This window comes from Physella acuta, unplaced genomic scaffold, assembly GCF_028476545.2.
Source record: "Physella acuta isolate Inbredline_101_S28 unplaced genomic scaffold, ASM2847654v3 ptg000639l, whole genome shotgun sequence".
In the NCBI taxonomy this organism is placed as follows: Eukaryota; Metazoa; Mollusca; class Gastropoda; family Physidae; genus Physella; species Physella acuta.
Window position 1 is genome coordinate 269,361 of NW_026732158.1, and position 24,526 is coordinate 293,886.

At 34.2% G+C, this 24,526-nt stretch overlaps 2 protein-coding genes across 2 annotated transcripts in view; one reads left to right on the top strand and one right to left on the bottom strand.

Annotated features, from left to right (window-relative positions):
- The first annotated feature begins 993 nt into the window (after window positions 1-993).
- LOC131948328 (uncharacterized) lies at window positions 994-21,487 on the top strand. Its single transcript, XM_059309904.1, has 17 exons — window positions 994-1,088; window positions 2,368-2,532; window positions 2,825-2,962; window positions 4,501-4,559; window positions 4,677-4,751; window positions 5,071-5,267; window positions 7,324-7,445; window positions 10,439-10,540; window positions 10,999-11,170; window positions 12,192-12,351; window positions 13,527-13,655; window positions 15,871-16,023; window positions 16,933-17,142; window positions 18,550-18,774; window positions 19,616-19,804; window positions 20,556-20,726; window positions 21,288-21,487. Exons 2-17 carry the CDS (start codon window positions 2,405-2,407, stop codon window positions 21,296-21,298), a joined length of 2,241 nt encoding a protein of 746 aa, XP_059165887.1. The 5' UTR covers window positions 994-1,088; window positions 2,368-2,404; the 3' UTR covers window positions 21,299-21,487.
- Window positions 21,488-23,762: 2,275 nt separating this feature from the next.
- The window catches only part of LOC131948330 (uncharacterized), a 33,326-nt gene continuing 32,562 nt past the window's right edge, over window positions 23,763-24,526 (bottom strand). The window contains exon 20 of the mRNA XM_059309907.1: window positions 23,763-24,256. Coding sequence (XP_059165890.1) covers window positions 24,246-24,256 — 11 coding nt within the window. The 3' untranslated portion in view covers window positions 23,763-24,245. The remainder of the gene's footprint in view (window positions 24,257-24,526) is intronic.

Below are 24,526 nucleotides of genomic sequence, written 5' to 3' on the forward strand. Positions count from 1 at the left end.
AGAATGTATATAGGGGAAATTATCCACCATTAGTACACATACCCTAAACCTAGTCTATTGTACTAGATACAAAGTACCATAAAAACAAGAAAAAACTGAATTTTTTTAAGTAGCCTAAAAACTAAAATGGTAAAAAAATTTCAATAGCGTTTATTTTTTTTAAAAGGTTATATAAATGAAAAATATAACAATTTTATTTTTATTCCCGGTAAACGTAGTCGATTATTTTATTAGCAGGCAACGCGAGCATACTCTTAGAGCTTATTATCTCAAAAGTATCGATACTCAGAGGCGTAGCGAGGGCAGGGCGGGAGGGGTGCGGAGCGCACCGGGTGACACCATTTAGGGGGGTGACACCAAGACTAAAAATTGAAAAATGTTCAGAAGAAAAAGGTTTTTCTGCCAGTTCCATTGATGATTAATTAAAGTTAATTAGTCTTTTATGTACAAATCGATAACTATTACATAACGTTGGGATGACACCATGGCGTAAATGTGCTATCTATAGAGAAAACATTGCTCTATCCAACTGTATTATTAACCTACTAAAGATAAACATCTTTACTATTACTTCTGCAGTGATTAAAGTTTATACACGTATATGTAGGGCGACACAAACATATATATACACATACACACACACATATATGTATATATATATATATATGTATATATAGTTTGTTTCTGGGGTGGGGGCAGACCCGACATAGCGACGCCACTGTCTACACTTTTTATTAAATTAAACATCCGTATATTAAAATATATCTACCTCTGTGATATTAGCTGTTTTTTTTTTTTAAATTATTGTTAGTATTAACATTCAATAGTAGTTTCAATAAAAGACGCAATCTTTAAATAAGGAAAACAGCGCGATTCCTAACTGTAGGCCTATCTGAAAATGTTCATGTTCAACTCTGATTAGAATGTAAGAAACCGCCTACGTAAAATGTAAGCTGGCTCTGTTTTTTATCTATCTCTTTTAATTCACAGATACGTTATATAAATTATGTTCTGGGGAGGAATGTGGAATCTACGGTTACTCACAAGCTGAGACAGAACTCCAGAGCAACACACGTCTTTACTGATGCGTAAGCATTTTGTTAAACCGTTTCACCAACACCAAACACACACGTTATTATCCTGTCTGTGTGTGTGTCTGTCTGTCTGTCTTTGTGTCTGTCTGTCTAGTTTCGCTTACCGTAATGCGCTCTAAAGTTGAAAAAAAAAAGTTCTAACTTTATTTAAAATACAAGTAAATGTATAAGGATGAGATTTGTCTTAAACACAATTTATATTGTTTTTGCACCATGAAAAAGCTTCTTGTTTATAAAAAAATCATTTATAGTATTAGGCTTGTAAGTATTATTTCAAATCTAGCTTCAAAGCTAAGGTGTCATCCATACGACGATTTTGGATGATTTTTTTCCTCCCCCCTCCCCTCCGTCACACAGCGTCACAAAAGGCCAGAACCCTGCTAAAATGACGTCACACCTCAGTCTACAACCCCCCCCTCAAAGTTGGTTGAATTTTTCTTAAAACATCGATATTTTTCCAAAAATCTTGTCTGAACTCAATCAACATAGAGTATTTTAATCAATTCCTATTACAATTTATTAAAGATGTTTTCTGAAACGCGAAATAACGACTAAAATACGTTTTCTAACATTGTTTTTTTATAATGCAAAAGTGTGACGTCACACCATCTGACCCCCCCCCCCCTCCCTCCCTCTTGTCACACACCGTCACAAAATTACGCACATTCCCCCTATTCCCTTTCGATTTTGACGTCATTTATGGACGACCCCTATATCCTGAATAGTTGTTTGTGGTTTTGGTTTGATTTTAAGCTGAAGTTGCACTTATATGTTTGAATTAAGGTTACTGTTGTCCTAGAATTTTTTTTTCCGAAATTTGTTATTTAACAATATCCCGAATAGTTGCTTTGTGGTTTTGTTTGGTTTTAAGCTGAAGTTACACTTGCGTTCGTTGATTATTTTGAGGGTGAGTATAATATTTACCCTATTTAAACCTTACGGTGCACAGGGTAGATGAAATAAGCGCATTTGTTTATATAAAGTTAGCATACGAAGGGATGATGCAATCAGCACCATGCCCAGCCACATCTAACCCGAGTTCCAGTAACCATCATAACTCGGCCAACGACATACGGTCCCGATATGTTCCGCTCCGCAATTTCGACATACGACTCCCGCAGGTTTAACAGCCATTAAAAAAAAAATTGAGTTTAGGTTACAGTGTGGTTGCGACAGTGTTAAATCATGGCTAACGATGGTTACCTACAAGCCACGGTATAGTGGTTTTTTTTTCGCCTAATAGTTTATACATCATGTGTAAATTTTTGTATAGGCCGAACATAAGAAACCTCCCTAACTTCCTGATTGAAATGGAAGCAGCCCACCCTTTCGATTTCATTGCCATGACGAGCGATAAAATTGCCAACTACGACAGCGTTCGAGCTGTTCCACAATCGTACTGGCTAAAGTCGTACGGTGTTATGATGCGAGTGCCATCGTAAGTAGCCTAGCTTTGCTTACCTTGTCTTAGCCTTAGCCTTAGCCTTAGCCTTAGCCTTAGCCTTAGCCTTAGCCTTAGCCTCAGCCTCAGCCTCAGCCTCAGCCTCAACCTCAACCTCAACCTTAACCTTAACCTTAACCTTAACCTTAACCGTAACCTTAACCTTAACCTTAGCATTACCCTTAGCATTACCCATAGCATTGCCCTTAGCCTTTACTTAAAATGATTTAGAGTTACATTTGAATATCCTAATCCATGTATCTATATATGTTTGCTGTTTAATTTTCAGAAAGTATGAGTGGGCAGTCCTGTTAAGTCTAGTGGACCAGGCTATTAGAATACAGTATTATGGATCAATTGGCACAAAGAGTGAAAACTATTGCATCGTATCATCAACCAACAATTTTGAGCAACATGATGTTAAATCGTGAATATTTTTTTTTAATATTAGAACATAACAGCTAATTAAACTTTAAATCCTCTTAATTCCCTTCCAAACCTGACGGTCTATAGGGCAAGTGAAGTAGAGTTCACTTGTTTCTGTGACCTCGGCATATGAAGAGATACTGCGGTCAGCATTATGCCCAGCCGCCTTTACTTTCCCTAACGCGAGTTAGGTACCCATCAGAGTTGGGTGGACTCAGGGACGGTCTACTGACTTGAACCCGGATTCGAACTCGAGACTTAGGGGTTAGCAGTCCAGCTCTCCACCGCTAGACCACTCCGTCCCCCTCCTCTTAATTACATCAATAATATCGAGCATTCATCTTAAATTAAAAATACCACACGCGCTTAATTAAAGTGGTACTTATAAGTACCGTTAGCCTATATAGGGTTAAAATGAAGAATTGTTTAATAGAAATGTTTAATCATATACTAAAGTAATTATAGTTAATATGGATTTAATAAATTTGCGTAAAAAATGGTTATAAGACACAGAGCTAGAGTCCTAAACGAAACATTCCTAGAACATAAGAAAAGTAGGGGGTCGGCGTGGTCGAGTCGGTAAAGCTCATGGTTTCTAAACCGAAAAGTCTCGAGTTCGAACCCTCGGGCAGATGAGGTTCGTTAGCTGGGGACAGCCACTCTTCTAGGAGAGACAACTCCAAAATTAAACAACTGCTGCCTTGTAGTTTGTTCTTGGTTGGACAAAGGCTATGGAAGCAAATCCAAAAAGAAAAGCAGGCTGAAATCGGAGTCAATGGTCTCAATGGCGCATAACCAGTTGACACGTAACGCTTAAGTGTGTTGGAGGCGTGGTCGAGTCGGCAAAAAAAAGAAAAAAAGCTCATGGTTGAACAAAAGTCTCGAGTTCAAACCCACTGGCAGATAAATCTCGATCCTCTTCAACACTAATAATTAAGAACGAAGAAGAAGAATAAGATAAGAAAAGTTTTTCAAAGTAAGATGGCGTTCTGTAGTTTGACAACTTGAGATAAAACCTCAGGAGAAAAAAAACATGCAGAAACAAAAGTTTGAAAATATTTTTGGACACAAACGTGTATCACGAAAATATCCAAGTGATTAGAAGAGGTGTTTGTGTAGGTAAACTCCATACTAAATGCAAACTCTTTATTTAGGCTCCATATATCGAAGTGAACGAAACACTGAGACATGGATTGTAAAGTTCCCCTTCTAAACCTGACGGTCTATGGGGCAGGTGAAGTAAAGTTCACCTGTTTCTGTGACCTCGGCCTAATACGAGATAGTGTGACAAGCGAGTTCGGTACCCATCAGAGCTGGGTGGACTCAGGGACGGTATAAACGAGAGTTACTGGTTAGCAGTCTAGCGCTCTGTCACTAAGCCACTCAGTACCATGTATAGTCTCTTCAAATCATCACAAACAATGACGTTGTGTAGACATTTGATATAAACTTTAAATGATTTACGCTTTAATATGGTAAATATGTTAATATTTTTTTTGTATTGTATTTTTAAATTTATAAAGTTAGTACTTCTTCCAGATTTCAACCATACACGTATCAAGGGTTCCGTCACGCCGACAGCCGAATGCTTACACAAGGTAAACCGCACTAAACTACCATTATCGGATTATACTTTTTGGATAAAATTAAACGAAGTTTAACTTGTTAATTTTAAATGTTTTATAAATAAAAATACTTCTTTTTTCACACTTCAGTTGTCTATTTCGATGGCACTGCTGCTTTTGGATTATTAGTTGCTTCAGAATATAGTAGAAAACAATTTGCAGTAGGTAGGCCTGATGACATATTATTGTGTCTTTCTAGACATAAAATACTTTTTAAAATTATGTAATTAAAATGTTTTTGTAATTACATAATTAAAAGTACTTTTTAAAATTATATAATTAAAATGCCATTTTTTAAAATTACATAACTAATTAAAAATACTTTTTTTTAAAAATTGCATCGATGTCGCCGTTTAATTAACGTTAATGAAAAGAAGATGAAATACCACAAGAAATAGATTTGGAAGCTTTGAAACAGCTTATATAATATTTAAATGCATCAGTTCTACACCTGTTCATTGATATGTTTATTTGTATACTACAGATATGATGTTTGTGCCCCCTGCTAGAACTAAGTACACTTTTTATGGGCTAAATATAATGCGAAAAGGAGCACCATTTAGCTTTACATACTATATATTGGCTACTTCTGTCCCCAAACTGACTGACACTATGACAGTTGACTTTAAAGACGGAACGCATGCGATTATTTCTACTCCTATCCGAGGATACATTTACGAGGTAAGAAAGATCTCAAACACGTATTCTTTAGCAACAACACGGTCTTTTTCATACGCATAAATCTGACAATTTATATAATAAGGCAGTTTATTACAATACATTGACATCACTATTTTTGTATTGCAACAGCAAAAAATGTATGCGGATGCGATCTCCACTAAACTTTGTTGTACATTCTTATATAATAGTAAGCGGGATGACATTTTAGTGCAATCTGGATATACACGTTTTAATACTTAATTTAAAACAAAAATTAAAATAAAATCGAGAAGAAAAAAAAAGAATTTCGCATAAAAACGAATACAAAAATGTTGTGCTCGTCTGAGCTAAAAATGAGTAACTTAAAAAAAAAAAACTTGAATTATATTATAAATTAAGCTTGTAGTTAAGTCACATTTTGTGTCAACGTGTATTTTAATCAAGTCTTGACCGGCAGAAGTGATATTTTTTAACATTGTAAAATAATCGTTACGATAAGCGAAAATCACTGGAAATTCAATAGAATAATATGTTAGACCTGTTTATAAAATTTCGTTCATTTAACTGCAACAATATAATTTTTATCTACATATTAGAAGCAGTAAAAAGAGTAAAGTACAATTCCGGATATCAGAGCTTAAAATACGACAGTAACCCAAGTATGAAATCTTATACATACATATGAAATTGCTTTTATCAAATTGAAACAGTGTTCAAGTTATAGTGTTCCGGTTACCGGGAATCGTACAAACGTTGAATGGAACTTTTGCATATAATCTAATACTTATAATTATCAATTTTGTCTATCTAGCTTTAATGGTACTAAAGTTATCAGATATTGAGAGACTCGAAGTCGAATTCGAATCACTTCCGTTCACCAGAAATAACTCAAAAGTAGAAAGAAAACTGAAAATTGTATGTTATCCCTTGAAATTTAGTCAAGAAAATTGAAAATTGTATATTATGCGTGAAATTTAGTCAAGAAAACTGAAACGGTAATCACTTCATCTCGTTTAAAGACACGCACAGGTTGCTAAACTATTTTTTTTTCGTCTTCAAAATTTGTCAAATTCGCAGTTTAGATTTTTGCACAATTACAATGCAGTCTTTATATTCCGTATACGATATAGTGGGGAAATGTAAAACGGCCAAAAGTATTAAAATTTCATTCAAGATTTGTGCACTATTACATTATTTCCTCTGTACTCTGTATGCCAGAAAGTTTAGCAATTAAGCGCAACTGATCTACCATTTTTACTTTCTCGTATACGAAGTATAGAGGAAGTATTGTAATCGTGCAAAAAAAATCGAGATTTTTCAAATATCTCGATGTTTTACCCCTCCGTGAGTCGAAAAAACATAGTTTTGCAATTTTGTCCGTATCTCTCTCTCTCTCTCTCTCTCTCTCTCTCTCTCTCTCTCTCCCCTCTCTCTCCCCCCCCCTCTCTCTCTATGTCTGTAAACACGATAACTTAAGTACCGTTACAACTAGATTGATAAAATTTCATATATAAGTATTATATCAAATCGGTAGTTTTGTTTCAACTTTTCAGCGATTTCCGATAACTGGAAGTGGAACTTATTCTACTTTCAATAATTCAAAAGCCTTTAACATGAGTACTATTGCAGATAGATAAATGATATTTCACATGAGAGTAAAATATCTAATTCTAAGTCTTATGTCAAATTTTGAGAGATTTCCATCGTCCGGTAATAGTAATTTACGGTATTTCCGATTTCTCAAAAACGCATGTGAATTTATGAAGTACTAATACTATTCCGCACTTTTATACACATTTTGTTTGGCGTTCACTTGGTTTGCATTTCTTCTTTCTACGAGATTCTATTCTATTTTTAAAAGTTTGAGTAATTTAAAATGGATTTAAAATATTTTTTATATCCTGAGTAGCCATTCCCCTTAATGTTATATAAGAATATTCGAGAAAGTAAAAGGGAGATCACTCCCGGTTTATTTTTTTGCATTAACGCTATATTGTTTTGTTTTTTTGTGGGCGTTCGACTGTTTTATTTAATATATTTCTGACTTATTTTAGCTAAGAAAAAACAACTTTTTCAGTTTATAAACATGGCGAAGTTGGATTCAACATTTAAGATTGAAGTTTACGCTATTGATTATACAAAATCCGAGTACTTTCAACTTGAGAGTGTACAAAATTTCAAGCCTGCCCATGTAATTCTGTAAGTTTGTTATCTAGTTTGTTTGTGATGTTGTTGGGTGTGTGATGTTGTTGGGTGTGTGATGTTGTTGAGTGTGTAATGATGTGGTTCATGTTGTTGGGTGTGTGATGTTGTTGGGTGTGTGATGTTGTTGGGTGTGTTATGTTGTTGGGTGTGTGATGTTGTTAGGTGTGTGATGTTGTTGGGTGTGTGATGTTGTTAGGTGTGTGATGTTGTTGGGTGTGTTATGTTGTTGGGTGTGTGATGTTGTTGGGTGTGTGATGTTGTTGGGTGTGTGATGTTGTTGGGTGTGTGATGTTGTTGGGTGTGTGATGTTGTTAGGTGTGTGATGTTGTTGGGTGTGTGATGTTGTGGTTCATGTTGTTGGGTGTGTGATGTTGTTGGGTGTGTGATGTTGTTGGGTGTGATGTTGTGGTTCATGTTGTTGGGTGTGTGATGTTGTTGGGTGTGTAATGATGTGGTTCATGTTGTTGGGTGTGTGATGTTGTTGGGTGTGTGATGTTGTTGGGTGTGTTATGTTGTTGGGTGTGTGATGTTGTTAGGTGTGTGATGTTGTTGGGTGTGTGATGTTGTTAGGTGTGTGATGTTGTTGGGTGTGTTATGTTGTTGGGTGTGTGATGTTGTTGGGTGTGTGATGTTGTTGGGTGTGTGATGTTGTTGGGTGTGTGATGTTGTTGGGTGTGTGATGTTGTTAGGTGTGTGATGTTGTTGGGTGTGTGATGTTGTGGTTCATGTTGTTGGGTGTGTGATGTTGTTGGGTGTGTGATGTTGTTGGGTGTGATGTTGTGGTTCATGTTGTTGGGTGTGTGATGTTGTTGGGTGTGTGATGTTGTTGGGTGTGTGATGTTGTTGGGTGTGATGTTGTGGTTCATGTTGTTGGGTGTGTGATGTTGTTGGGTGTGTGATGTTGTTGGGTGTGATGTTGTGGTTCATGTTGTTGGGTGTGTGATGTTGTTGGGTGTGTGATGTTGTTGGGTGTGTGATGTTGTTGGGTGTGATGTTGTGGTTCATGTTGTTGGGTGTGTGATGTTGTTGGGTGTGTGATGTTGTTGGGTGTGTGATGTTGTTGGGTGTGATGTTGTGGTTCATGTTGTTGGGTGTGTGATGTTGTTGGGTGTGTAATGATGTGGTTCATGTTGTTGGGTGAGTGATGGTGTTGGGTGTGTGATGTTTCTGGGTGTGTGATGTTGTTGGGTGTGTGATGATGAGGTTCATGTTGTTGGGTGTGTGATGTTGTTGGATGTGTGATGTTGTGGTTCGTGTTGTTGGGTGAGTGATGTTGGGTGTGTGATGTTGTTGTTCATGTTGTTGGGTGTGTGATGTTGTTGGGTGTATGATGTTGTGGTTCATGTTGTTGGGTGTGTGATGTTTTTGGATGTGTTATGATGTGTTCATGTTGTTGGGTGAGTGATGTTTTTGGGTGTGTGATGTTGTTGTTCATGTTGTTGGGTGTATGATGTTGTTAGGTGTGTGATACTTGTTGGGTGTGATGTTGTGGTTCATATTGTTGGGTGTGTGATGTTGTTGGGTGTGTGATGATGTGGTTCATGTTGTTGGGTGAGTGGTGGTGTTGGGTGTGTGATGTTTCTGGGTGTGTGATGTTGTTGTGTGTGTGATGATGTGGTTTATGTTGTTGGATGTGTGATGTCGTTAGGTGTGTTATGTTGTTGGGTGTGTGATGTTGTTGTTCATGTTGTTGGGTGAGTGATGTTGTTGGGTGTGTGATGTTGTTGTTCATGTTGTTGGGTGTATGATGTTGTTAGGTGTGTGATACTTGTTGGGTGTGATGTTGTTGGGTGTGTGGTGTTGTGGTTCATGTTGTTGGGTGTGTGATGTTGTTGGGTGTGTGGTGTTGTGGTTCATGTTGTTGGGTGTGTGATGGTGTTGGGTGTGTGATGTTTCTGGGTGTGTGATGTTGTTGGGTGTGTTATGTTGTTGGGTGTGTGATGTTGTTGTTCATGTTGTCAGGTGTATGATGTTGTTAGGTTGTGATGTTGTTGGGTGTGTGATGTTGTTGGGTGTGTGGTGTTGTGGTTCATGTTGTTACGTGTGTGATGATTTTGGGTGTTTGATGTAGTTGGGTGTGTGGTGTTGTGGTTCATGTTGTTTGGTGAGTGATATTGTTGGGTGTGTGGTGTTGTTGGGTGGGTGGTGTTGTGTTTCATTTTGTTACGTGTGTGATGTTTTTATGTGTGTGATGTTGTTTGGTGAGTGATGTTGTTGGGTTTGTGATGTTGTTGGGTGTAGTGATGTTGTTGTTTCAGGTAGTTTAGTGGCGTTTAAATATTGTGATGACCAGTGGATCGGGATTTGCTTAGCGGTCTCATTAATGGTGTCAATCATTGTCTTTGTAAATCAAAATGAGTCAATGACAAATTATTTGATTATTAAGTAACAAGCTGTTTGAAGTAAATTAAAACATTTTGATTTTTTTAAAATATTCAGTTGCCTATTTTGTGTAAAGCAAATGAAGTATATAACACATTTCTTTGATTATTAAATATCAAACCGTATTATGAAAATTATAACTTTAAATTAAACAATATTTGTAAAAATATATATTTAAAAAAACTGTATCGATGTTATCGATTGACGATAAAGTTTTACCATTTTTACTTTCTGGTACACAAAGTTTAGAGGAAGTATTGTAACCGTGCAATAAATCGAAATCGAGATAAACATAAATCTCGACGTTTTAAACGTCCCACAGTCGAAAAAACATAGTTTTGCAATTTTGTCCGTATGCAGGCTATGTTAGTGTGCACGTAAATGAGTGTGTCTGTACCACTACAGCTAGATTTATGAAAATTCATATGTAAGTATTATATCAAATGTGAAGTTCTGTGTCAACTTTTCTGCTATTTCCGATAACCAAAAGTGGGACTTCAAAAGCCTATAACTTGAGTACTGTTTCAGATAGATAAATGAAAATAAATTTTCAAAACTGTTTTTTTTTGACTAGGTGCAGTGTAAAACACATTTTTATTCCGTAGGAATCCTTATCACAAAGATATTACAGAAATCAATGTCACCGTGACTGGTTCTAGGGAAGCCTTGGCAGATCTCCATCTAAATGGACAACCTTTGGCCTTGCCGTAAGTTATTGGGGGGGGGGGGGGGGTAGATTCTGTGTTATGTATCACAACTATTACATTATCAAGGAACCTTTGTGTATTCGTATGTTGAGAGGATTTAACGACAGACCTAGTTATATTTCTTTTGAAATTTCAAGATGACAACGCATATATATATATATATATATATATATATATATATATATATATATATATATATATATATATATATATATATATATAATTTTATGAATTATAAAAATTAAGATTAGAATGTTATCTCACCATATATTTAAGGCATAGTATTCACGTTTCAAAACGTTAAGAAAGGGGCGGTTTTCTAATTTTTACTCTTTGAAATTTGTATTAAAAATGGTGTCGCTGAATTCAGCATAATAAATGTATTCTGCCTTTTACAGTTTTGTAAGGTTAAGCGCTAGATATTTGCTTTGTAGTCATTGGGATTAATATCTCCACAGAAATGTAGTTCCGTTATTTTTGGCTGACAACATATATACAGGGGAGGTGCGGATCGCTGCCGAGCCGGTTAAGATTACTTCATCAAAGAATATAACCATCTTCATTCAAGGCGGCGACACCCATGACTTGATGTATAGTCTCTCAAGTTTCGGACTTTCAGAGTTATTAGATGTAAGTTTATGTTGGTTGATTTTCTTTTAATATTTCTGTACAATCAAAACTATTAAATGCAAGTAATAAAATGGGTGGGTTTCTTTCATATACTTCTGTACCATCAAAAAATTATTAGACGTCAGTTTTATGTTCATTGATTTCATTCTAATATTTTTGTACAATGAAAGCTATATGTAAGTTGTAAATTTGTGGGTTTCTTTCAAATATTTCTGCACTATTAAATAGGGATTTTTGCCATGGTACAAATGAACAACGATCTGAACATGAAATGAATTTCCCAAGTATTTTCCTCTCACCCAACACATGAACATATAGGAACATATCTATATATATAATTCTCTTCTGGGAGCCGTTAGAAAACAAGCTGCAAGCGCCTCCTTACAGTCCCCTCTCTTTCTCTCTATCACTATCACTACCACCCCCACCCCACCCCCACATTGTCTGGTGAGCTAAGGTCACGCTGTTTACATTTTACAATCATAGAGCTGGGTTTGGTGACGGCTATAAGGGGCAGATAATTTAGTTTGAAACGATTTTAAACTTAGAAGAGGTAACTAAGAGGAGGCTGCTTTCACGTGGGGGGAGGGGGGAGGGGGGGGGGTTAGTGTTTTTAAGCAAATATTTTCAGTGGCAGCATTGGTACTGTCGAATTCACAAATTATAAACTACTGAAAAGTAGAAAAAAAAACCAAACTAAATAGCGGCGTATGATACGCAGCGGGTCGGCTCGTATAATAAAATTTAGATTTTGTCTTAACGAATAAGAACAAAAATAATTCTAAAATGCCTCCGAGTATTTATTTTAAAAATTATGCTTATACTTCTAACTGCATTGCCCTACTATTCTATTTAGTCATATATATATATATATATATATATATATATATATATATATATATATATATATATATATGGGAAAAACGGCTTTCAAACATGTGTCTATTCGCACGTTTTTCGTAGACCGATGTACACATACGTCACTAGTATTTTGAACCTGTGATTTTTTTCTTGTATGCAGCCTGAGATATTTGACATAAATATTCGTGAGTCGTTTGAAGACGCAACGGAAGCACCAACACCAGCAGGAGAAACCCCTGTCACGACGGAGAAAACGACTAGGCCTATTTCACAACCCACAAAAGCGAGCACAGTTGTCGGCTACAATGAGTTTAACATAAGTCAGCGATGTTTTTTTTTTGTTTTTTTTTTGCTTAGCTAAGAAACCCAATATGTTGTGTTCCCCCGATGTATGTTGTTTTATGAGAAAGTATATTCTTATTTATCTTATTTTTCTAAAGTTAAATGTTTTAAATAGTTTAAAAAACGGGCAGCTGTTAGGTTTCTAGAAACCACAAAAGCTAACAACGTTATCGGCTATAATAATTGTAACACAGTCAGCAATAATTATTTTTTTCACTCAGCTAAGAAAACCCCATATGTATGGTGTTTTATGACAAAGTATATGCGATGTTTGTAACAATCAATCCAGATTGAAGACAATATAGTTTAACAGGGGTGGGCGTGGTCTAGTCGGTAAAGCTGATGTTTGCTAAACCAAAATGTCCCGAGTTCGAATCTTGGTGACAGCAGCTATTCTAGGAGAGACAACTCCAAAATCAAACAACTGCTGCTTTGTAGTTTGTTCTTGGTTGGACAAATCCAAGCAGTAAAGCAGGCTGAAATCGGAGTCAATGACGTCAATGGCGCATAACCGGTTGACACGTATACTTAACTGTGTTGGAGGGGATCTCTTCCAAAACAAAAATTAAGGCCGAAGAAGAGAAAGAAGAACTTAGCTGAGACAAAATATTTCAATGTTTGTTTGTGTGTACAGGGGGCAGAACGAAATGACGTTTGTTCTGTCTCCGTTCATTTTGTTTGTTACAACATAGTAAAGAAAACAACACGCGTCTTGACAATTCAGCAATTCCTGGCAAATCTCTCAACAATTTATTTAAAATTTCTGTTGTGAAAAAATACAATCCAAAGAATGTATAACCAGTAATAAAAAAAATCCAGTACTCGTTTTTCTAATTAACGTAAATCAACAATAGTAATAAACAGACAATGAACTTAGAATTTAAAAAAAAAATTACTTTCCGCCATTGCTAATGTGTTATAAACATACTTATAAGTGCATTTTTTAAAATGACCACCATTGTAAAAACCAAGCGCTCCTATTTTAGCACGCTTTACACCCAGTATTCATAAATTCTCAGGCTAACCATCCTTGTGTTCATTTAAAAATCCCAAGTAATTTTTTAAATAAAACCATATCCATAGTTTTCATAGGATTTTACCTGCAAAAATTTTAAAATCACATTTTTTGTTTCTCGTTTGTAATTGTGTACAGTCTGTGGCACTAAATTCTACGGGTCCGATTGTACTGAACAATGTACCTGTACCTCACATTGTCGAATAGACGGAACTTGCACTAACACTCAGTGCAAAATTGGATTCTTCGGAGAAGGCTGTAAACTTGGTAAGAGAATTTCTGTAAATATGGTAATATGGTGACCTGGCTAAATAATTACTGTAATTATGGTTATACGGTGAGCCGGCAAAATAATTACTGTAATTATGGTAATAGGGTGACGATGGCAAAATAATTAGTATAATAGGGTTTGTAAATTTCGGTTTCTCGCTTAAAATTTGAAATCTCCTTAGCCAGGGAAAGATATATGTATATATATATATATATATATATATATATATATATATATATATATATATATATATATATATATATATATATATATATATATATATATATATATATTCATACTAAATTCGTTTGTTTTGAACATTATACTCATTCATAAAAAACACGGTGGCTATCTGTTTCTAGGCCTTGCTTCAAGATTTTAAAATACCTTGAGTACCCAAAATGCAACATTATTTTATAAATAATAGAATCAAATTAAGTACCAGTAGGCCTAGGCTATCAATATTAAACCATTATAATGACTACGTTTAGGACAATTATTTTTATTACAGATTCAAATAATTACCAACTGTACTTTCATTTGAAAAGAAAAATCACAATTTAACATAGTCTATATTTATCTACAAGCCTACAGCTTGAAGTCTTCCATTATCATTGTTTACGATTTTAAAACAACATTAGCGGAAGTAACTTTACTAAATAAAAAAAAAATTACCGATCTAATAAAACAATTAACGTTTGGTTTTGAAAAATACCTCCTGGCAAGTATAAGCATGACAATTTAGTGACATACTTACGAGCGCTAATATAGTAATCTGCATACTGTGTTATGAATTCTGGGCAATCTGTTGTCCTAGCTCAGTGCCTCGTACAGTCTTAACAATCAACGTCATGGTCGGTTAGTTCGCGTCCATTAAGCTCATGACAGCTAAACCGCTAAAATCTCGAGTTCAAACCTTCGGGCAGATGAGGCTCGACAGTTGGGAAGCGCAGCTCTTCTTCTAAAAGAGACAACTGCGGCCTCGTAGTTTGTTCTTGAATGGAAAAAAAAATCCAAAAAGAAAAGCAGGCTGAAATCGGAGTCAACGGCCTATATGGCGCATTACATGTTGACACGTAGTACTTATTTTGTGTTGGAGGGAATCTCTTCCAACATTAGTATTAAGAACGTACATGTAATGTTAAAGTCCAGAAAAGTATTAGTTTCCCTTAGAGCAGGGGTCTCCAAACTACGGCCCGCAGGCGGGATGCGGCCCGCGAAGTCCTATCATCCGGCCCGCAGAGATTTTTTTGTCCAAGGAAAAGGCGTTTCTTGGTAATGGCTAAAGAACTTTGCTTAGAAAAATCAAAGACATGCCTGGAAGAAACTGGCCCCCGAACTGACATGTGATAGTTAATGCGGCCCTCGGACCGACACGTTTGGAGACCCCTGCCTTAGAGAGTGTACGCTATCGTTCATAATAGCATTGTTTTCCATTAGAAGATCTAACAGTGTATGCTATCGAAGTTCATAACAGAACTATTTTTCCATAGATGATCTGACCGTGTACTATCGAAGCTTATAATAGCATTGTATAATCCTGAGATGATCTATTAATGTACGCTATAGAGTTTCATAATAGAACTTTTTTCTTAGATGATCTAACAGTGTACGCTATAGAGTTCGATAATAGAACTTTTTTCCTTAGAGGATCTAGCAGTGTACGCTGTAGAGTTTGATAATAGAACATTTTCCTTAGAGGATCTAACAGTGTACGCTATAGAGTTTGATAATAGAACATTTTCCTTAGAGGATCTAACAGTGTACGCTGTAGAGTTTGATAATAGAACATTTTCCTTAGAGGATCTAACAGTGTACGCTATAGAGGTTCATAATAGAACTATTTTTCCATAGATGATCTAACAGTGTACGCTGTAGAGTTTGACAATAGATTTTTCCTTAGAGGATCTAACATTGTACGATATAGTTTCATAATAGATTTTTTTTCCTTAGAGGATCTAACAGTGTACGCTATAGAGTTTCATAATAGAACTTTTTTTCCTTAGAGGATCTAACATTGTACGATATAGTTTCATAATAGATTTTTTTCCTTAGAGGATCTAACAGTGTACGCTATAGAGTTTCATAATAGAACTTTTTTCCTTAGAGGATCTAACAATCCACGCTGTAGAGTTTGATAATAGAACATTTTCCTTAGAGGATCTAACAGTGTACGCTGTAGAGTTTCATAATAGAACTTTTTTTCCTCAGAGGATCTAACAATCCACGCTGTAGAGTTAAGCCCACCAGTGCTTTTTGACGCTGACAAGAACACTGGCGAGGTTTTAAGCGATGTAAAAGTCGCATTGAAATTGATACATCCTTCCTCCACGAACTCTTTTACAATTGCCTTTGAAGACGGATGTAAGTTTTTCAGTTATCAAAAGTGTCATTAATTTTTATATGTTACTAGACGACCCAGTTTACCGTTGGAGAAAGGTCTGTGGGCTGCTCTGCAAAATACACAACAAAACCCTTTGAGACATTCATTTATGACGTCTATGCCAGATTTGATATTTTTCGTTAAGGTGGGGGGGGGGCTGCTTAAGAATGTCGAGATTTATAGACACATGTAGGAATATGAGGTTAGCTTAGTGATATCTTTCAAACATCAAATTAAAAATTCGCAAAATGTTACGAAAATTAACTGGGTCAGTAAATACAAGGTGTTATTCCAAAAATATTTAAATGAAATAAACATATTAATTTATTTAATACCTAAACTAACTTTTGTCTTAAATAATTCATTTTAAAAATCACGGCTATTTATTCGTATTTTGATTTTTCTTTCTTTGTAACTGATTTGTAAATGGCCCCGTACATAAAGAAATGGATAAAAACATTCATATTTTCGAACTGGAAGATCTGTCAAACGAGTCCTATCGAACATAGTTTGAAATAAAAAAAATAATAGGAATAACAAATTAGTAAATCCTTAAAATTATCGTCTAAATAATAACATAAAAAGTATTAAAAATCATTTTGTATCGATGGATACGTACTCATAGCCGAAATACACGTGATGCAATTTGTGATGTATGGTCTGGAACAAATGTATCAAAATGCACACACTTGTAAACATTGGGTTGATTTGAGAATAATATTTATCAAGACAAGTTATTGTTAATATGCCTTCAAACAAGTTCAACAGATTGCCTTATACAAATTTTAAAAAATCTTTTTTTTTTGTTACTTGATTCACGAGTTAAGAAAGATTAGAGATTTTTTTTTTTAGTTAAAGCTAAAAAATTATTTACTTATTTTCCTTTATAGCTGATTTAAGTAAAATCTCAAAAGACAAATTTGACATACAAGTATGGGATGAGAACTTGAAGGCGATGGTGGCGCTGACGGAAGATTACACCGTGGTGATCAATAATGATAACACGCTGACCGTTTCCTGGGAGAAACCGAGGGTCGTGAACAAGATGGAAGTAACTATCGCTACAGACCAAAAGGCTACGTCGTTTCATTTGAGCGGAGGTAAGAGTCTATGTCAGTGGCGTAGGCAGGGGGGATCAAGGTCATAACCCCCCCCCCCCCCATAGACCCCTCGGTATATATATATATATATAAAGTATGAAGGGGGCTGCTGCAAATCGAAAGTTTGAGGGGGGTGCAATTCGAAAGTTTGAGGGGGTGGGGTGCAAATCGAAAGTTTGAGGGGGGGGGGGCTGCAAATCGAAAGTTTGAGGGGGGGTGCAATTCGAAAGTTTGAGGGGGTGGGGTGCAAATCGAAAGTTTGAGTGGGGGGGGGGGCTGCAAATCGAAAGTTTTAGGGGAGATGGAAATCGGAAGTTTGTCCCCGGGTAAAAATTGGAACTCCCCCCCCCCCCCCTTGAGAACGATCCTGGCTACGCAACTGGTGTATGTGTGACGTACGTACAATACCATGGAGGTACGGCAGTCTGTATGACGTACGTAAATCAACGGAATTAAAACAGTCTGTATGACGTACGTACAACATAAAGACGTTGGACGGAGGTAAGGCAGTCTACATGAGTTACGTACAAAATAAAGACGTTGCACGAAGGTAAGACCGCTAGAAATTTTCAAGTTTTTCCCAAAACTGCTGAAGGTCTTTTAAAATAAGCTATGAGACCGCTGAAGTACACTATCATGGCGGCGCATGTCGGTATCATATGCTTTTGTCACGTGTTTGCAAGATGTTTCTAGGTTTAAGTATAGGTACAGATGCGGGGCCAGCTATTTTTATAGGCATGGGCATATGCATGAGCACGGGCAAGGGCATACACATGGGCATGGGCGTGAAATTTTGGCGTGGGCATGGGCATATGCAAAAGCATAGGCATAGATATATGTACGTATTACACAGTATTGGTATAGGATTTAGTATCGGTATCAATACCATCAAACGCAAACGTATGTGGACATGACTTATTAGCAATACAGTTTCTCCTAAAAGAGATTTTTACGACAGACCAAGAAGTACTACACTAAAATTAAACCGGGAGTGAGATCCCCAAAACTTCCTCGAATATTCTTATATAACTTGGAATATAGACATGATTTTTAATTACTTAAACTTTTAAAAATATAATAGAATCTCAATATTATTAGTACTTTATAAATTTACATGCGGTTTTTTATATATGAAATTTCATCAACCCAGCTGTAACGGTACTCAAGTTATCGTGTTTACACACAGACAGACACACACACACACACACAGACATACGGACAAGATTGCAACATTATATTTTTCCGTATCAGTGAGGTGTAAAACGTCGAGATTTGTAAAAATCTCGATTTTTTTTTATTTTTGCACGATTACAGAACTTTCTCTATACTTCGTATATACGAGAAAGAAAAAAACCCACAAAATCTAGGTGGGGAATGGGCACTAAAAGATTTTGATTTTCCCATCAGGAATTCAGGTAGAGTCGACTTCAGACGATAAGCAGAAGCCAGGGGACCCCAAAACTCCGTTGTTCTCCCTACAAGTCGGTCACCCGACCCCCTTCCCCAAACTAGCTGCTGACCTCACTGACAATGATCGATCGGCCACCTGCGTTCAGACTGACGAAGCCAAAGACATGTTCATGAATTTCGCATCCTACACCTTCCTTCAGCGGATCTTGTTGTTTACACCAGGTACTTTGGGGCTTCGAGGCTTGGCGTGCCGGACAAAATGACTTACTGATTGATAGAATTATTTTTTTTTAATATAAAAACAAACGTTTATAGCTAGATGCACTTGTACTCAAAAGAAAGAAAAAAATGTAATCATTTTATTTAAGTAATAAATCATTTTTAAAGTTAAATATATATATATATATATATATATATATATATATATATATATATATATATATATATATATATATATATGAACTTAACTTACGTCAATAACTGAGTTGTATATGTTTAATTAATTTGATATTTTTATATCATTAAGACATTTCTCGTTACAAGACAATATTTTTCTATTTTAAAATGTGTGAATTATTCTCAACGTACCTTTTCTGACAGTCCTGTCTATATATATATATATATATATATATATATATATATATATATATATATATATATATATATATATATATATACATATATACATATATATATATATATATATATAGGCATATATTATATATATATATATATATATATATATATATATATATATATATATATATATATATATATATATATATATATATATATATATATATATATATGTAAGTGTGTGTGTGTGAGTGTGTGTAGACGGAACTGTCAGAAAACGTATGCTGTTGATATATTGTTTGAGATATGAACTGATAGATGAATGCATCTGTTTTTATCCGAGACATGGTTTTCTGTGTCTCGGTCTATTAAGGCAAGTTTTAATGGCCCACGAACGTGGGCTCTCTTGTTTTTTACGTTTCCTAAAGCGACTGTCTGACAATTTTTGTACTTATCTAATTCGTGCCTTGAAATGACTTTCTGGCAGGCAATAGCAAAGAGTGGAAAGCTCAAGTGTTGTGCTACAATAACGCCGGTGTGGAAGTCTTGAAGACCGAGGTTGCAAGTGCCGAAAAAACTCGAATTCACCAGGTCAACATCAATAAGAACGTGCTCAAGGTCACGATAAAAATTGTATCCGGGTCGATATATTTCTGCGAAGTACAAGCCTACGCAGGTAATCTTATACAACGGGTGTTACAGAACCTGAACTAGGACTCAGTATACAATCGTAGATTTAAAAGAACATTCGAAATTTATAAAAAAAATGTAGCAAAGCATATTATATAATGGAATAATGAAGTTATTTGGAGAAAAAATCTGAAGACCGAAGAATAGGGAGTAGCATTTAAAGCTATTAATTTGTAATTGGAAAAAAATTCAAACAAATAACGATTTATACTGATGGATAAATACCATATATATATATATATATATATATATATATATATATATATATATATATATATATATATATATATATATATATGTGTATATATATATATATGTATATATATATGTATATATATATATATATATATGTATATATATATATATATATATATATATATATATATATATATATATATATATATATATATGTATGTAAGATAAAAATATAGACATGTATATTAATATATATAATGCATCTACACATGTATATATAATGTATATGTTTATAATGTATATTTATAATGTATATATATAATGTATAGATATATAATGTATATATATAATGTATATATATATATATGTATACATATATATATATATGTAATGATATAGATAAAGACATGTAGACATATAGACAGACGTATTATCATAGATGTTTAACAAAGTTGTATAGACAAAGACATAGACATAGCTATTTACACGTGTCGACACACATATAACCAAACATTACCACCTCTAAATCCTGTGTGAAACAGATCCCAATGGTCCGTTGAAGGAAGACACCCAGTCGAAGGCGATCGCGGAGGAAGCCTCCAGCTCCAGCCTCATCTATATTTTGTTGCTGTTGCTCCTCTTCGCCTGTTGCATCATTTGTACAATCTTCGCCCTGCTACGGAAACATGAAAAACATCCCCCTATATCGCAAGGTATGTTTGATTGTGGATTATGCGCTACGGTGCTTAAAACAAACTTGCACATACACACACACATCTACACACAAACACACACACAGATATATATATATATATATATATATATATATATATATATATATATATATATATATATATATATATATATATATATATATATATATATATATATATATACATATATTGATACTGCATGGCTCAAAATGACGAGCATAATTTATTGTATGTTTGTAACTGAAATGCATATAGTAAAACAAACTTAATCATCATCGTGCAATATTTTTTTGATTTAATTTCTTTGTACTTCAACTTAAATTAATGCCTAGAAACTCAATTTTGTCACTTCTAATTATAAGTTTTCATTTTTTTTTGTATTTCCGGAAATATGTGTATGTGTGCATTTAAGTGTATTGTAAGTGTATGTTTACCTTTATGTTTACATGCTTCGTAAAACGTCTATTGAACGTATTCTGTTGTAGTAATTAAACAATAGCCACAAAGCATTAACTCTGTTTTAACATAGTTGAAATCCTCTTTTTTCTCCATCTATTCAAGAGGAGAAATGATCGCTTTGCAACATGGTTGGCATTGGAATGGAAAAAAGACTCAGTATATTTTCATCTTCAACGGGACGATATTATATCTTCATTTAAATTTGTTGCATGTTTATTTTACCTCGTTTATTTTACAACGTAGGATATTTGACACATGTGATATGAATAAGCAACATTGCTATTTTTAAAATTGTTTTTAAATTAGTGTCTGGTTTTCTTTTCTTTTGTTTAAAAATAATTATTGTCTTTCTTTTAATTAATATTGATTTGACTGCTTGACCAGTGTGAGATTTTGTTATATTCATATTATATTCATATAATAATTGAAAATTTTTCATTCTTTAATCTTTGTTTGCATGGAACAAAAATAACTATAATGGTTTAAAAGGAAATATTGCCTTGTTTTTTTAAATTAATATTGACTGCTTGTCCAGTGTGAGATTTTATTATAATCACATTATAATCATATAATGATTGAAATTTTTTTCATTCTTTAATCTTTGATTGCATAGAACAAAAATAACTATGATGGTTTAAAAGGAAATATTGCCTTGTTTTTTAAAATTAATATTGACTGCTTGTCCAGTGTGAGATTTTATTATAATCACATTATAATCATATAATAATTGAAATTTTTTCATTCTTTAATCTTTAATTGCATAGAACAAAAATAACTATGATGGTTTAAAAAGAAATATTGCCTTTTTTAATTAATATTGACTGCTTTTCCAGTGTGAGATTTTATTATATTCATATTATAATCATATTATAATTGACATTTTTTTCACTCTTTAATCTTTGTTTGCATGGAACAAAAATAACTATGATGGTTTAAAAAGAAATATTGCCTTTTTAAATTAATATTGACTGCTTTTCCAGTGTGAGATTTTATTATATTCATATTATATTTATATAATAATTGAAATTTTTTTTCATTCTTTAATCTTTGTTTGCATGGAACAAAAATAACTATGAGGTTAGTCTTTTTTTAGTTTAAATAATTAAACATTCATGTTTAATCTGTGATTCTTATCTTATTTCTTTTAGTCTGAATGAATACGTCATTGACATTTAAATCAATAAATTCTAACGTTGAAGTAATTAGACCCTAATTAACTTAAGACACAAATGAGTCGACTTGGTCGGATCGGTCATGCTCATGGACGATCATGCTTCCGAGTTCGAAACCCTTGAGAGCGGAGGTTCGATAGATAGGGACAGTTACCCACCCCTCTGGGAGAGACAACTCCAAAATCAAACATCTACTTTGTATTGTGTTCTAGACGGGGGGGGGGGAGGGAGGACAAAGACTATGAAAGCAAATCCAGAAAGAAAACCCCGTCAAAATTAACTTGACTTGATTCATAGCAATTAACGTCTTAATTATAAGATTGATTAATTAAGTACTTGATTGTGATGGTACCAAATGGTTGTTGCCAGAAAACATATTTTTAACCAAAATTGAATATTTTACATTTGTAAAATATGTACAAAATTACTTCCGGTTTTATTAAGGAAAGAGATATTCAAACAAATAATTACTAGTATTATAATAATTTTTTCTAACAATTTTATTTTTAGTTTGGATTAGTAGATTCAAGGTGTTGTGGTGATTGGGGATGTTATATTATTTAATATAAATACAATACTACGCTATGCACTATAGATCACTATTGTGTATTTTTATTATAGAAAACTATTGTTCTGACTTTCATTGTTTTACTTTCTCTGGCCACACCGGTTGACTTTAAGGGCGGTTTTTAAAAATATTCTAATTGATAAAATAATTCTAAAAGGCTTTTCAAAGACTTAAATATACATAATTTTAAAAATGAGTGTAATCGATGATTTCCAAACGGTTTTAATTATTAAAAATGTAACTATAATTCTATCGCTTGCCATATTATTTTAAAATAACCTTTTTCTTTAAATTTAGTAAGGTTACGTAGACCTGTTGGGTCAGCGTGGTCGAGTCGGTAAAGCTCATGGTTGCTAAACTGAAAAGTCTCGAACTCCAAAATCAAACAACTGCTGCTTTGTAGTTTGTTCTTGGTTGGACAAAGGCTATGGAAGCAAATCCAAAAAGAAAAGCAAGCTGAAATCGGAGTCAATGGCCTTAATGGCGTATAACCAGTTGACTTATTTTCTTAAAGTTCCCTTTCTAACTTGACGGTCTATAGGGCAAGTGAAGTAGAGTTCACTTGTTTCTGTTATCTCGGCATATGAAGATATAGTGTGGTCAGCACTATGCCCAGCCGCCTTTACTTTCCCTAACGTCATTTAGGTACCCATCAGAGTTGGGCGGACTCAGGGACGGCTATTGACTTAATTGTTAGCAGTCCAGCTCTCTACCGCTGGACCACTTCGTTCCCATGACCATTTGACACGTATTTTTAATTGTGTTGGTAGGGGATCCTTTACAACACTAACATTAAGAACGAAGAAGAAGAAGAAAAAATTTTTTGTGTTGGTGAAGAACTAGTTTATTAAATTTTAAGAACGAAAAAGAAACGAAGAAAGCTACACACATCAGTGAATTCTCTTTTTCTTTTATTGTAAGGCTTAATTAAATTAAATAACATGCATTATATTAACAAACCATAAACATATAATGCAATATAATTTGGTTAAATTATATTTCTTTTCCTTAAAAAATAAATAAAATGATTAATCTTCATTGATATTAGCATGAAAATCAAATTCATGGCACTTAGTTTTCAAATTAAAAATAATCAATCATTTTGAAAAAAATACTTCTTCATTTATAGAAATATACTAAAACTATAAAAATAAATTAAAAACGGGTTCATAACAACCATTTTGAAACAAAATATAAACATAATGAATAAACAAATGCAATGTAGAAACAAGATTGTTCTAGGATAAATGAAATTTTGTTTCGCCCTAATTTTTTTCATTTCCCACGCCAACCACGGCTAAGACTATTCCACTAACTGTATCACTCGTTAGCTGAAAAAAAATACAAATATGATTTTCATTTTAAAAAGATAGTTATAATTATTACACGTCTGAAATATCTTTGGTTTTAGAACTTCGACTATAATGAAGTGTTTAAATCACCATCAATTTTATTCCCCTTTAGTGCCCGAGGCACATGGGGCAGATGGTATCTGTTTCAATCATCAGGGCATATAAAGCAATAATTCAGTAAGTCCGATACCTAATTGCTTTAAGTTTACTTAACGTTAGTCAGGTACCCATCAGAGGTGGTCGATCCCG